This window comes from Hemicordylus capensis, chromosome 1 (assembly GCF_027244095.1).
Source record: "Hemicordylus capensis ecotype Gifberg chromosome 1, rHemCap1.1.pri, whole genome shotgun sequence".
Taxonomy (NCBI): Eukaryota; Metazoa; Chordata; class Lepidosauria; order Squamata; family Cordylidae; genus Hemicordylus; species Hemicordylus capensis.
The window spans coordinates 179,889,978-179,905,753 of NC_069657.1; the positions used below are offsets into that span (position 1 = coordinate 179,889,978).

The 15,776-nt window shown below is 42.2% G+C and overlaps 1 protein-coding gene across 3 annotated transcripts in view; it reads left to right on the top strand.

The window, feature by feature from the left end:
* The window catches only part of MBD5 (methyl-CpG binding domain protein 5), a 203,680-nt gene that overhangs the window by 166,026 nt on the left and 21,878 nt on the right, over positions 1 to 15,776 (top strand). For 2 of the 3 annotated variants that reach the window (XM_053263424.1, XM_053263414.1), the window contains exons 7-8: positions 10,704 to 11,030; positions 14,179 to 14,387. In XM_053263424.1, coding sequence (XP_053119399.1) covers positions 10,704 to 11,030; positions 14,179 to 14,387 — 536 coding nt within the window. Of the gene's footprint in view, positions 1 to 10,703; positions 11,736 to 14,178; positions 14,388 to 15,776 lie in introns of all 3 variants that reach the window. The other variant, XM_053263403.1, reaches the window with a different exon arrangement.

Consider the following 15,776-nt stretch of genomic DNA (forward strand, 5'->3'; position numbering starts at 1 on the left):
TTGCCCTCCACTTTTTAAAGATTACTGTTCTTTTCCCCCAAATTGCCAAAGGCTGCCCTACCACGAAGAGGATTGTAGTTGTCAGCTCAGGCAGCAAATTTGGGGTCAGTAGATTTGCCTTGTTTCCCCTGCCACCTTCTTCTCCAGCTAGCAGGAGGGAGCCCAACAGCTTCACTCAGGGCCGTCCCTAGTAGGGTGTGGGGCTGGGGACGAATCAGCATGTGCGGGGCCTCCTTAACATTTCATATCATTACAGAATCATACTGATTGATGATATACAGTGTAAATAATGTGAGTGAGGTTTTTGGACATGTGCACCAGCTTGGACATATAATGTATTTCTAAAAAAATAAAAAATGAAATGCACAATACATGCTTCACAGTTCTCAGACCTCCTGGGTTGCAAATCAGCTTGAACATCATGTGTGTGTGTGTGTGTGTGTACACACACACACACACACACACACAGACATATTAAATTGTTTGTTCCAGAAGTTTTTGTAATTTTCTGCCATGAAACAAGTCACTTATAGGACTTTTTGATGGGTTTTTTAAATTCAAAAAAATATTTTAAAACCAACAATTTGTCCATTCCACTTCAATGTAAATATACATATTCCTCTCACCCTGCCCTACCTCTCTGTTCAATGCCAAAGCCCTATGCCAAGTCATTCCACGTGATCTAAAGGCTGGGGCAGAAAGGGGGGTGTTTTACCCTTTTTTATGAAGGCAAAGGACAGATTCTTCCATATAGGGGTGGGATTATGGTCTAAGGTGGGGCTTAGGCAGGATGCCTCTGAGTACCAGTTGCAGGGGAGTAACAACAGAAGGGAGGGCATGCCCTCAACTCCTGCCTATAGGCTTCCAGCGGCATCTGGTGGGCCACTGTGTGGAACAGGATGCTGGACTAGATGGGCCTTGGGCCTGATCCAGCAGGGGTGTATGTTCAGTTCCAGACATTTTTGTAACTTTCTGCCATGAAACAAGCCACTTATAGGACTTTTTGGATGGGTATTTTAAATTTAATATATATATTGAAACCCAAAAATTTGTCCAATCCACTTCAGTTTAAATATACATATTCCTTCCACCCTGCCCTACATCTCTGCTCAATACCAAAGACCTACGCCAAGTCATCCCAGGTGATTTAAAGGCTGGGGCAGACAGGGGGGTATTTTTATGAAGGCAAAGGGCAAATTCTTCCATATGGGGGTGGAATGATGGTCTAAGTGGGGTTTCAGTTCCAGACATTTTTGTAATTTTCTGCCATGAAACAAGCCACTTATAGGACATTTTTTGATGGATTCTTTAAATTTAAAAAAAAAAAAATTAAAGATCAACAATTTGTATAATCTACTTCAATTTAAATATACATATTCCTTCTACCCTGCCCTACATCTCTGCTCAATACCAAAGGCCTATAGCAAGCCAATTCCTAAATATTCGGGTGGGGGGTGGGGGTGAGAGATAACTACAAAAAGCAAATCACATCATACCTCCATTACTAAGCAGGCAAGGGCAGGGCAAGGCAGGGGGTCTGCAGAGAGCTGTGGCAGGCAAGCACTGGACACTCTGCCTGCTTGCCTGAACTGAACTTCAGGCTTCAGCAAGGCCTGCATGGAGGCCTTTCTGAAGCCTGAAGTTCCCCGCCCACCCACTGAACAGATGAGAAGTGGAGAGAGAAGGAGCTCTAGCAGCTTGCCTGGGAGCCTTTCAAGCTGCACATCTACACAAAAGATCAGCTCCAGCTGGGCTGCTGTGGGGGAAAGATAAGTGGCTGGGACTGGGGGAGAGAGGAGGGCAGGCTGCACTGCAGTGTGTCCAGAGCTGAGAGCGGGTCCTGTACCAGTGCGGGGCTCGGGGTAATTGCCCTGGCCGCCACACCCTAAGGACAGCCCTGGCCTCACTATATCGTTGGCATGATCTCCCTCTTCTTCTTGCTGTGAGCAAAGGTAAGAGGAAGGGACTGGTTAGCTCAGTCATCACTGGGGCCAGGGGAGGCAAGGAGCAGCAGGGCAAGAGGAATACTCTTGCCAGCTCTCTTCCCCTTCCCCTTGTGAATGCTAAGAGGTTCCCACCACACCATAGATTCACCTGTCTGTGTGAATTTTTATCTCTCACACACCTACCTAATGATTTTGATTACTTTCAGAACAATGTATAAGGAAAAAAACAAACTGCTGATTTATGCTTGGTTATGCGACATTCATTATGTCTCGACTGCATTGAGCCCCAACACTTTAAAAACACTCCTAAGACTCCTGCTTCAACTTCATCTTTCCAGTGCTATTTGCTATTGCTGTGGAGTTGCCGAAAATGGTGATTCATGCATCCCTCACTGAGCAGTTTGCCAATTTGTATTAACCTCCGTTTTTAATATGAATATTCTCTTGGACTACAGAAATCTCCTTCTACTCTGTTAATACCAAGAAGTACCCTTCAAGGCCCTCTGTGTTAGGATGGCCCAATAAACAATAATTATTTTGCATGCTGTTTACTTCAAATAAAATGATATCGGTCAAGAAGCCAGAACTATAATAGGAAAATACTGAAACATTAAGTTTTTTCAAAAACCTTTTATGGTTCTAAGAAATGAAATTGATGCCCATACAAATGGGCATGTTTGTGCTTGCTAGTTCTGTGATTATCACTGGAAGTACTATTCATATTGTATGTGAAGTGCTTTACAATTTGAGTTTACATGTTGAGTACCCTCAGAAGAGAATTAACATTCAGCTTTGAAACTCAGTGAGTGGTCTTCAGCAAATTGCTACCTCTCAGGCTAGCTTGCCTCACCGAGATGTTGTAACCCCACTTTTACTTCCATGAGCTTCTTGGAGAAAGAGTGGAATATAAATTACACACATTTGCAACTTCTTCTTTATTGAAGAAAAGAATGTAATTCTTTATGCTAACCAGTAACACATCCTTAAAATTCTACAATGAACTTCGGAATTAGTTTCCTTTCTATCTATCGGTTTTATCCTGACAATTTCAGAACTTGTGCTTTCATGTAAAGTCATAGTCTGTCCTCTTTGATGTGTTTCTCAATATGTCCTAGATACATAGATCCACATGGTGGCAGTCTTGAGAATAGAATGCATTTGCTCTTATTGCTAATCTCCCTCTCTAATCCTTCTACAGTCTTAATCATTAGAATGTGAACTTGCCACATGTTTCAGTAGTGCACTAATTAATTCAAAATATATCTCATGAAACAAGCTTAATATTCTTTGAAGGTGCATTTCAGGTTCCCTCTCATATGAAAATATCAGGTGGTTTGAATATGGAGTCCGACTAAGATCAACCAAGATAGCTATTCAGAGGCACTTTCTGAGAGAAACTAAACTCTTGGAAGATTGCCTCACTGGGTCCACTTTTAGAAAGATATGGAAGGCACTTATTTTTTAACATATTAATCTGTATGTGTATTTAACATGTGTATATAACAGTTTTCTTAATGCAGTTAACAATATCATAACATAAATACTACTATTGGATACAAACTAGTACTACTGCAGAAGGAAAAAGTTATCTTTGTGCAGTGGAGGAGAAGGTGATCTTTGCCTTTCCCTCTGCAATCTTGTACCTAGTGTCAGATTTAGGACCAAGAATACCCCTCAAATGACTAGATTTACATAATTGATTGAAAACTAAAGGAGAAACGAGAAAAAAACTATCATTATAATTGTTTGTTTATTTATTTATTTTTCATCCACCTGATATGTACATCTCTCTAGGCGAGGTACAAAATTTAAAATATTTTAAAGTCACAAATTAAAATAAATGAAAATAAAAACAATAGCATAAAATAGTTATTAAAACAAGTTTTTAAAATTATTAAAAATTATTAAAAATTAATTCTAATTAAAAGTCTCCAAGAACAGGAGAGTCTTTAGGATCTTCTTGAAAACTAACAGAGAAGGTGCTCTTATTTCAGTAGGGAGCATATTCCAAAGCCCTGGGGCAGCCACAGAGAAGGCCCGGTCATGGGTCACCACCAAACGCGCTGGTGGCATCCAGAACCAGACTTCTTTTATCATTAGTCACAATTATTTATCATATTGGATTTATAAATCTGTGCAGAAATAACAATAAATTATATTGAAATTTTATTAGACCAGGGCCCAGTTTAGACCAACACCTGCAACCATTATTGCACGCAGTCTTCATCTCTTCAGATGAATGTTGCTGTAACTGTGAGCAGGGCAGCGAGGACAGGTGACATGCCAGGGTGGGACTTTTGACCCTTCTTGTAATGTTACAGGGTCTTTTAAGCCTGACATAGCTTCAGGCCTCAGCATGTCTTAATCTGGCCCTGTCTGCACCACCACAAAACTCTATTCCTGAGGGTCCCACCAATCCTCAGAGTCATTTGAGGGAGCACAGAGGGTTACATAGGACAGGGGAAATCAACAATAATTGCCATTTCTCCCCTTCTTCTGTTCATAAAAGTACTAATTGAGATCCAGTGCAATAAACAACAGTAAAATCAAAAATAAGAAAAAAAAACAGGCTGTTGTGTGGTAATTAATACAGTTTTTGATGTCTTACAAAAGAACAGCCCTGATGGATCAGGACCAAGGCCTATCTAGTCCAGCATCCTGTTTCACACAGTGACCCACCAGATCCCTCTGGAAAGCAGAAAGGCAAGAGGTGAGGGTATGCCCTGTCTCTTGCTGATGCTCCCCTGAAACTGGTATTGAGAGGCTTCGTGCCTCTGAGGCTGGAGGTGGCCCATAGCCACCAGATCAATAGCCATTAATGGACCTGTTCTCCATGGATTTGTCTAAGCCCCTTTTAAAGCAATCCAGGCTAATGGCTGTCACCACATCCCATGGCAAAGAATTCCATAGATTAACTATGTGCTGTGTGAAAATGTACTTCCTCTTCATGGTCCTACATTTCTTGGCAATCAGTTTCATGGAATGACCTCTTGTTTTAGTGTTATGCAAGAGGGAGAAAAAATTCTTTCTCTCCACTTCCTTTACACCATACATATATAGACCTCTATCGTGCCACTCCTCAGTTGTTGTTTTTATAAACTTAAACGCCCAGTTGTTGTATCCTCATAAGGAAGATGCTCTAGGCCCCTGTTCCTCTTTGTTGTCCTCTTCTGAACCTTCTCCAATTCTATAATGTCTTTTTTGAGATACAGTGACCAGAACTGTACACGGTACTCCAAATCTGGCCACACCATAAATTTGTATAAAGGCATTATGATATTAGCATTTTTATTTCCAAGCCCCTTCCTAATGATTCCAAGCACAGAATTGGCCTTTTTCACAGCTGCTGCATATTGTGTCAACACTTTCAACCAGCTGTCCACCATAACCCCAAGATCTCTCTCTTGGTCAGTCACCGACAGCTCAGACCCAATCAGCATATATATTGCAGTGGGGCGGGGGGGTTGCCCCAATATTCATCAATTTATACTTGCTAACATTAAACCACATCTGCCATTTTGTTGCCCACTCCCACAGTTTGGAGAGATCCTTTTGGAGCACCTTGCAATATGTTTTGGATTTCACTACTCTACATAATTTGGTGTTGTCTGCAAATTTGGCCACCTCACTGCTTACCCCAACTTCTAGATCATTTATGAATACATTGAAAAACACAGGTCCCAGTACAGAAGTGGGAGGACCCCACTTCTTATTCCTCCATTTAGAGAACTGTCCATTTATTCCTACCTGCTTGTCTCCTGACCTTCAACTAGTTACCAATCCACACATGAATCTGCCCCCTTTTCCCATATCTGCTAAGTTTTCCCCAGAGTCTTTGATGAGGAACTTTGTTGAAAGCTTTTTGAATGTCCAAGTATAGTATATCAACTGGATCACCTTTATCCACATACCTGTTGACACTCCCAAATTACTCCAGACGGTTGGTGAAGCAAGATATATCTTTGCAAAAGCCATGCTGGTTCTCCTTCAGCAAGGCCTTTTCTTCTATATGCTTAACAATTTTATATTTGAGAATGCTTTCCATCAATTTGCCTGGCACCAACGTTAAGCCAACCGGCCTGTAATTTCCCCTATCCCCCCAGATCCCTATTTGATAATAGGTGTTACATTGGCTACTTTCCAGTCCTCTGATACAGACCCTGATTGTAGGGCTAAGTTACATTTACATAGAAATCAAATAAAGAATCTCCCCCTCAAAAAGGTCCACAGTTTCACATTTGAGTTGTTTAAGGACTCTTATCAGGCCCTGGCGATTTGTTATTTTTTTCATACAGTTTAGAATGTCATCTCTTGTCACCTCTATCTGACTCAGTTCTTTAGGCTCCCTGAGAAGCTCGGTTCAGGCACAGGTATAAGTTCAGTATCCTTTGCCATGAAAACAGATGCAAATAACTCTTTTAGCTTCTCTGCAATTTCCATATCCTCCTTCATAATCACTCTCACTATCTCATCATCTAATGGACTAACCGCCTCCCTGGCAGATTTCATGCTTCTGATGTATTTAAAGAAGTTTCTGTTATTCCCGTTGACACTAGATATATACTCCTCACACTCTCTTTTTCCTTCCCTTATTGTCTCTTTGCATTTATTTTGTCAGAGTTGATGTTCCTTTCTGTTCGTTTGGGCAGGCCTTCCAGTGTCTGAAGGAAATCTTCTTCCCCTTTATAGCTTCCTAAACTTTACTTGTTAGCCATGCAGGCCCAGACTTGGTGGTATCTTTCCTCCTTTTTGGTGTACAATCTAACTGGCTTTCTAGTATTGTGGTTTTAAATAAACTACATGCATTCTGAAGCGAAGTGTGACTCTCTTGATTTTCCCTTTCAGTTTTCTTTTCACCAAAATACTCATTTTAGAGAAGTTTCTCTTCTGAAATTCAAAATTTAATTTGATCACACTATGGTCACTTTTCCCTAAAAGTTCAATGACACTGAGATCCATGGCACCAGGTTCAGGGCACCACTCAGAATTAAGTTGAAGGTTGCCTTTTCTCTGGTTCATTCCATGACCAACTGTTCTAGGGCACAGTCATTCAGCATATCTAGAAATGTGGCCTCTTGTCATTACATGAATGTGAATTTACCCAGCCTATGTATTTGTAATTGAAGTCAACCATTATTACAGATCTGTCTTTTTTTGACACCTCCCTGATTTCCTTCTGCAACTCCCAGTCACTGTCAGCATTTTGATCGGAAGGGTGATGCATGTCCCTAGTGTCATGAACCCCAAGTCTGACATGGAGGAATCCCAGGATGAAGGGGTCATGTTCCTTGAGCTGGACATCAGGGGCTCTCGAGGTGAAGTGGTTGTGACCCCTGAGCCTGACTCTGGCTGAGAAAGGACGAAGTAAACTTTGAGGGGCCCTCACCCCCTTCCAATGGAAATGCCAGCACCTGCTGATGCCCTCAACACACCCTTGCCTGTGTCCTCTGAGGATGAACCCAATCCTCACCATCAGTCACCCAGATATAACACAGCCAGCGCTTAAGAAATAGGATGCAGCCCCTTTAAGACATGCCAGGCTTAGGTGAGGCTGCAATGCTGGCTCTGTATTTAAGGCCTCAGTTTGCTTCCACCGTTTGCAAAAGCAATTTGGTTGTGGATGCATGCTACCTTAGTTCTGCTCCTGCTTCCTGTTCTTAGACTCCCTTGCTTCTGACTCATTGCTTGGTTTTGGACTTCAACCCTGCCTGCCCTTACGAGACTGACCTACTTGTTTGACTTCACCTTGCCTGCTCCCACAGTGTTCTTCCTATCACACCTGACCCACCCAGGTATGACACCTAATACCACATTCCCTTTAAGGCCTTGTATTGCCACCCACAGAGTTTCTGTGGAGGACTCCAGTCTTCCTAGGTTTTCTAGCTCATTGGATCCTATCACCTCTTTCACATATAGTTATACTCCACCCCCCAATTCACCCCTTTCAGTAGAGTTTACATCCTGGAATAACAGTGTTCCACTGGGTCTCACTGCTCTACAGTGTTTCCGTTACACTCACTATATCTGTGTTTTCATTAGCAACCAAGCACTCCAACTTGCCCCTCTTGGCTTGGAGGTTTCTGGCATTAGCATATGAACACCATATACTGAATCTCTTACCTGGTGTGTGCTATCTTTCTTTTGGTCATTTGATCTCTTTGACCAGCTAGCACATCCTTCTGTCTACTCTTTACCTGGTTCTACACTGTCCCCTTCTGGTTTATCTGAAGCTTTTACACCCTCACACCTTAAGGGATGACATTTGCTGAACCGGATGCTGCCCAGCTCCTGTCAGCAATTCCCCAGGTGTCATTTTAAAAGTTGTTTTGTGACCTTTTTGATTTTATGTGCCAGCAGTCTGGTTCCATCTTGATTCCAGTGCAGCCCATCTCTTTTATACAGGCTTTGCTTGCCCTAAAATGTATCCCAGTGCCTAACAAATCTAAACCCCCTCCTCTCGGCACCACCATCTCATCCACACATTGGGGCCCTTCAGCTCTGCCTGTCTCACTGGCTCTGTGTGTGGAACAGGTAGCCTTTCTGAAAATGCTACTTTGGTAGTCCTGGACTTCAATATGCTACCTATCAGCCTCAATTTTGCTTCTAGGGCCTCCTGATTACATTTCCCAACATCGCTGGTGCTGACATGCACCATGACAACTGAGCCCTCCTTAGCACTGTTAACAGAATTGTTCTAGAATGCTGGTGGAGCACCCAAAGACTACTTTTGGGCTTGTTTGGGGGCATTAGCGAGACAAGAGTGAACAGTGTGTTACAAAATGAGTTTGTTCAAAGTTTTGGTCTGGAAATAATGAAAGAGAGAGAGAGAGATTTAGGGAATTCATTGTACAAGAAGAGAAAAATTGATTAAGCAGGCAAGGAGGCAATAAAATATTAACCAATAGCACTAATTTATAATCTCACGAAGAGGTGTTTTAGCTTAAGGTTCAAATTATTACTGAATCAGTTTGGAGCTGGCTAGAGAAATGACCTGAAGAGCAGACTTAGACTTAAAGAGAAAAGAGAAGAGGGAGATAAGATTTAGGAAGATAGGCAACTAGTATTACCGATCCAAGATCCGGTGGTGATTCACACTTGCAGGTAGCATGCATTGGTGGATCTCTTTGCACAGACAAGGAAGGGAAAAGGAGAAGCAAGTATGCCACTCGCAAGCCAGGAAACCAGCATAATGTCTGGTACCAACAAAAATCCAAAGGTGGTCGGGTCTCTAGAGTCCAATTCTCTAGGGCAGCCAAGCGTGGTGTGCAGTTTGGGTCTGGAGACAGGTCCAAACAGGAGGCCGAGATCCAAGCTGGAATCAAGACTAGAGCAAAAGCTGTAGCTGATGGTATAGCTAAAGCCAAAGCACAACATTTGTTGGCATTTGGGCTAGAAATAGACAAAATCATGCCTTCAGGCATTACACAGGTCACACCTCCTTGCAGTTGGGGCTGACACCCATGGTTGACAAAAGAATTCAGTATTGTTTGATTCGTTCACTGGTGGGTGCGATCTTGATGAACAATAACATGAAATTGTTTGAAGAAATTGTATGGGCTGGAATGAATGGGTGAGCTCAAATCTTATCTGACACACCAAGAAGACCTTCCAGGTGGGGAGAGAATGATTCTTTTGATACCAACTGTTCCTTCTGGTTCATGCCAGGCTAGTGCAGTGATGGTGGGTTGGGAGTACTCAGTCTTATTTGAGTTTCTGTGAAGACAGTTACTAAAACTAATACTTTATGCCAGGCTTCCGCAACCTGTGGCCCTCCAGATGTTGCTGAACTACGATTCCCAGCATCCTTAGCCACAATTTATTGTGGCTGGGTATGCTGGGAGTTGTAGTTAAGCAACATCTGGAGGGCCACAGGTTGCAGAAGCCTGCTTTATGCCAAAAAAAAAAAAAAAGGAGTTTTACTATTTCCTTGAGAAATAGTCTCTCTCCTTAACTTGCATCTGCTCAGCCAACTTCCTTCTCTGAATAGAGGGCCATAGGGTTATACCTTGCAGTCACTTGTTATACTGACCTTGGGTAATTGTTGCCCCATGTTTGCTTGTGCTAAGAGACCAACTTGAGAATTTTGCCAAATATGGGCATGTGCAGCGTTCATGCCCATGAGCTCAACCAAGATGGAGACTGTAATCCTGCAGTTCCAAATCACGTAGTGGGGTACTGTTTGTGGGCCCCAAACAGGCTGTTCTAGCAACAGCACTGCATCTTTGATTATAATCTTTTAGAGCTCTGTTTGTTTTTACAGTTATGATGTGTAATCTGTTGTGTGAGCTACCAAGAACCAAGCTACCAAGAAGAGGAGAGCTGGTCTTGTGGTAGCAAGCATGACTTGTCCCCATAACTAAGCAGGGTCTGCCCTGGTTGCATATGAATGGGAGACTTGATGTGTGAGCACTGCAAGAGATTCCCCTCAGGGGATGAAGCCGCTCTGGGAAGAGCAGAAGGTTTCAAGTTCCCTCCCTGGCTTCTCCAAGATGGGGCTGAGAGAGATTCCTGCCTGCAACCCTGGAGAAACTGCTGCCAGTCTGTGAAGACAATGCTGAGCTAGATAGACCAATGGTCTGACTCAGTATATGGCAGTTTCCTATGTTCCTATGTTCCTAAGAATACTGTAAGACGTGATATAACTTTTAGTTTTTTCTTTAGTATTTCACACAGTTATACTTGGACAAGTTCATTACCATTGCTCATTATAATATTTATCTTCCAGTGTGCATTATTACTTTTATTTTTCATCTGCAGGGAGGGCAGGACCATCATCATCCACAGCTGTAGCTGGCACCAGTCAACCTGCCATCACCAAGACAACATCTGTTCTTCAAGATGGTGTCATCGTCACAACCGCAACTGGAAACCCACTTCATAGCCAGCTCCCTCTTGGAAATGACTTTCCGTTCGTTGGCCATGAACATGCTCTGCATTTTCCACAGAACAGCGCTTCAAACAACAATCTTCCGCACTCTTTGAATCCAAACCTCTTTAGTTCTCTACCTATCTCTTTGCCAGTGAATCAGCAGCACCTCCTAAACCAGAATTTATTAAATATACTGCAGCCTTCAGCAGGAGAAGGCAAGTCTGAGGTCAACTTCAATCCTTTAGGTTTTCTCAACCCAAATGTAAATGCTGCTTTAGCTTTGCTCTCCAGTGATGTGGATGGGCAGGTGCTGCAACCTGTCCATTTTCAGCTGCTAGCAGCTCTTCTTCAGAACCAAGCCCAAGCAGCTGCCATGCTCCCGTTAGCACCTTTCAGTCTGTCCATCTCAGATCTCTTACAGCAACAGCAAAACAATCCTGTGCCCTCAGTAACACAGATGACTGCCCCACCACCAGATCACTTGCTAACCAGTCAGTCAGACACCAACAGAGCTGAGACCCTCTTTACCAATCCCCTGGGAAACCCTTTCCCAAGCTTTTCAGGCACAGACACTACTTCAAACCCCCTGCTCCTCCCAGCTGTCACTGGGGCCTCAGGATTAATGACCTTGAATCCCCAGCTGTTGGGAGGTGTTCTGAACTCTACATCGGGCACCACTGCTAATCATCCAGAGGTTTCCATAGCAACCTCCTCTCAGACTACCACTACCACAGCCACTACATCATCAGCAGTGGCAGCACTGTCTGTCTCAACACTTGGTGGGACAGCAGTGGTGTCAATGGCAGAAACATTGCTGAACATATCTAATAATGCTGGGAGTACATCTGGTCCAGCTAAACTCAACAGTAACTCTGTGGTGCCACAGCTACTTAACCCTCTACTGGGGACAGGTCTACTTGGTAAGTTAAATATTTTCACAGGTTTTAAAAAGGAAAAAAAATGGTGGTGGGAAGGGGAAACTTCTATTTTCTACCTTTTTTTCAAAACTCAATTTCATTGCACTTTTTTCCTAAAAGGTTTATGCTTTGTCAACTTCTTAACCATTCCACTGAAAAACTGCAAATACGATTGACAGAAAACTTTAAATAGCATTTTAATACTCTATTGTTTAGAAAGTCTGATGCCATCTAAATTCATCCAATTGGAATGGTGTTTACATTTTTCGAATCTCATAAAGGCTCATGTGCATCTTGCAAATGCAGTGCTTTATTTAAAATATATCCAAGGCATCACAGGGTTAGTATGAGTAGCTGCACAATAGATGAGAAGCTTCCAAATCAATTTATGAATCATAAATATGCCAATATACCCAATCTCTAGATTACTATGAAGCAATACATTAAAAAGCAGCCCAAGTACAGTCTTGCACAGGTTTCAAAGTAAACTCAGAGCTCTTCTAGCACTGTACATTTATGTTCTCATACTTCTTGGGATTGTTGGTTTTTTGGTAGCATAGAACTAAAAATTTCCAAACTGTTTGAAAAACATCTACTTAAAACAAAGCTGAGCTCCAGTTCACATGTTTAAGTCTAGGATGGTAATATCTTCATCAGTACCTCATTTTTTTCACTTGAGAAGCCATTTAGTTGAAAACCCAAACCCAGTCATGATTTTACAGTGGTAGATTTAATTGTGTGAATTGGACCTGAGTCTGCCAGATTTTGGTTTTTACCCTGAATGATGGATGGATGGATACTTAGATGGATGGATGGATGGATGTCAGTGAGTGGAGTTCAGCAAATTATTGTTAATAAAAGTTAAAAGTATTCTGCATCTGCAAAAGCATTTTTACTATACACACAGGCCTAACTTGGGAAGAACTTGCAATAAAACCAAATTTGGTGTCAGAATTGTTATTAAATTAGGTCCACATGGCTAAAATGTTGTCTAAGCCTGCTGTCTAACATCCCACAAGCACTAGTGACATAGTCCAGGATACAAAAGGTTGGGAATGGAGCTTCCATACACCAAACAGGTCTTCTGAGTCCTACCCCTCCATTTACCCATTTATGAGCATCTGCTCCTACAACAGCTTTTGATGCAGCACAGGCTGTTGCTGTCAGAACAGAAAATTTAGAAAACCCCAGTGCATATACGGATACACTTGGATGTACCCATGGGGCTCTTTGATCCCAGTCACAACTATTAATCTGGCTTGCATCAACTATGTGTTTTGAGATTGCAGCCTCTAATCTTCTGCTGTAAATTACATATTTAAAGATTTGTTTGCATTATTCAGAAATAGTTTGTAAAATGACTTACCAATGGTCACTCACTGATTAGTGTTGCATGCACAGAAGGAGGTTTCCCTCACACAGGGAGGGGTGGGGTGATTTTAACCAATCTTCCCTTCCCTCTACTGCCCCAGTGCCCCTGAAAATATGGCTCTGAGGACTGGGGGATCTTCTGGGACATATGGGGGGGGTCATCAGGACAGCAGTGGGAAGGGGAGACTGGCTAAAATTGCCCCTCCTCTCTGTGGACAAGCATAACTTCCTTCTGGGTGTCCAGCATTACTCAGTATGGACTTCCAATGTGTATGCTTTTAAATTTTTCTGGTATTGTTGATATCTGCAGGCACATCTTAACAAAATCATAGTAATGTTAAGATATTTTTAACATGAGTTTTTTAAAAATTCAGATGTCAGCAAGTGAAGACTTAAAACATTTTTTATTCAATAATCTACTCTTACTACGAATATTTATGTACCGCTTTTCACCAAAAGTTCTCAAAGTGGTTTACATGGAAACCATGTAAACTGTGCAATAAATTGCTGGTTCCTCAAGAAACGTTCTGAATGTTACTGAAAACTTGGCGGAACAGGTTTTTTAATTTATTAGTGTGACATTTTGGAATGCGTCTTAGAATACTAGGAAATTAATTATGCTATACCTTACTCTGTATATTTCTTTGGTATTTGGTACAAATAACTGCTGTTTTAATATTTTTGCAGGTGTTGGTTAATCTTTTTGTTGCTGTTGGCGGAAGCCATCTTATTTATTTATTATTTCACTATGTAAACCGCTTTGGAAACTTTTGTTGGAAAGTGGTATATAAATATTTGTCGTTGTTGTTGTAGTATATCTATATATTATTTCAAGGGTAATCGAGAATTAGATACTCTGTCTACCAAAGCTTAAATTGATGTGATAGCAGCGAAAGAAATCCATTCTATTGTATTGTATCACAGACAACTGGTTCACTAAAGACTTGCAAAGAAAAGTTTTAATCTATATCTTTGCCACTATATGGTAATCTGACTCAGGAAAAATCCACACGTGTCCTTGGGAAATGTCTGGTGTTGGTTTTCCATGTTAATATCCATGTGTTTGGATTTGCAGGTGACATGACATCGATCAACACGACTCTTAATAACCATCAACTAAGTCATCTGCAGTCACTCTTCAACAACAATCAAATGTTCCCATCAAATCAACAGCAGCAGCTTCTCCAAGGCTATCAGAATCTCCAAGGCTTTCAAGGACAGCCACCTGTTCCTGGGCCACCTAACAACCCCAACCCTATGGCTTGCTTGTTCCAGAATTTTCAGGTAGGGAGTGTGTCCATGAAACAGAATACAAATAACTATGCTGTTTTAATATTTTTGCAGGGGTGGGTTAATCTTTTTGTTGCTGTTGGAAGTTAAATCTTTAGCTTACATTTTATCATATCAGTACATCTTACATCCACTAATATTCCTAAAATTATGAGCATTTGTTGGCTGTTCACCTGTGGTAAACTAAAGCAAAATGTCTAGAAGGAAAATGAAAAGACATGAGAATGAGTAATACCCAATAACCTTTTATTGCATGTTTTTACAGTTTCCCCCTGATTTTGAGATTCTGAAACATATCCATATAAATGCATATTTTAAAAATATTCTTTCTGTTGTTTTTTACTCAGATGATACTATCAAGACTTTGATTGCAAATGTTCAGCTAAGAAAACATTTTTATATTAAGCCCATTTCCAATCTGATCAGCATTTCTGGAGCACAGGTGGGCTCCTTGGAGTATTTGCCCTCTTGTGCAAATGCCCGACACTGCCGGCACCTCACCCTAAGCCCACAGCAGTGCAGGTGGATGACCACCACCTATGTATGCAACATGTCAGCCCTTCTCAATTACACTCCCCAGACCAGTTTTGTATGACTTTTTTTACATGTTCTGTGGATCTTTGGAATCCTAGCCAAAAGTAGCAATTAAGGATAGGAAAAAAAATGGAGGTTCAGTCTGAAGAGTGAGAAGGTTTACCATAGTATGCAGTTGGTACCGCTAGTCAAGGTAGGAAAAAAATGGTATAGAAATTTCAGCTTCTTAAATTTCTGTAATAGGCTGTTTTAGCGCTAGTTACAGCAAACATTTATGGTACGCCTACTTGTGTGTGGAACATTGTGGTTTGGATTAGAAAGGCAGGGTAGCGGGGGTTGCCTATTTACAGGCATGGCGTCCAGTCCCTGGGTCCTAATAGGTTCTTGAGTTTTTTCTGAAAAAGCAGATATGACAGTCAAGTGACTCTGGCAGGGTCAGAAATAAGTCAGAGCCATGAAATGGCCTAGATGTTGAGGCGATTCTCATGATCGGGTGAAATTGGGCTAAGGGAGCCTAGCCCGATTTCGCCTGCACGTGAGAACCACCGGGTTCACAGCCGAGCCCGGTCTCACCAAAGCAGGTAACCCACCAAAGTTATCTCCCCTAAGCCCAGGTTAGAGGAGCAAGCGCTCCTCTAACCCGGGCTTCCAGATCGTGTGTTGCTGCAGCGCAGCTCCGCACCATGGCAACTCATGAGTAGACCCCCAACTGGAGGGTGATGGAGCCAGCAGTTGTGTGGGTGGCCAGTCCGACCGCCCAGGGCTCTGCAGGCCCTCTGTGCAGAGAGCGGGCTAAGCCCACTCTGCCCACTTAACCCCATCTGCGGTTCCCACTGATTGTGGGAACCA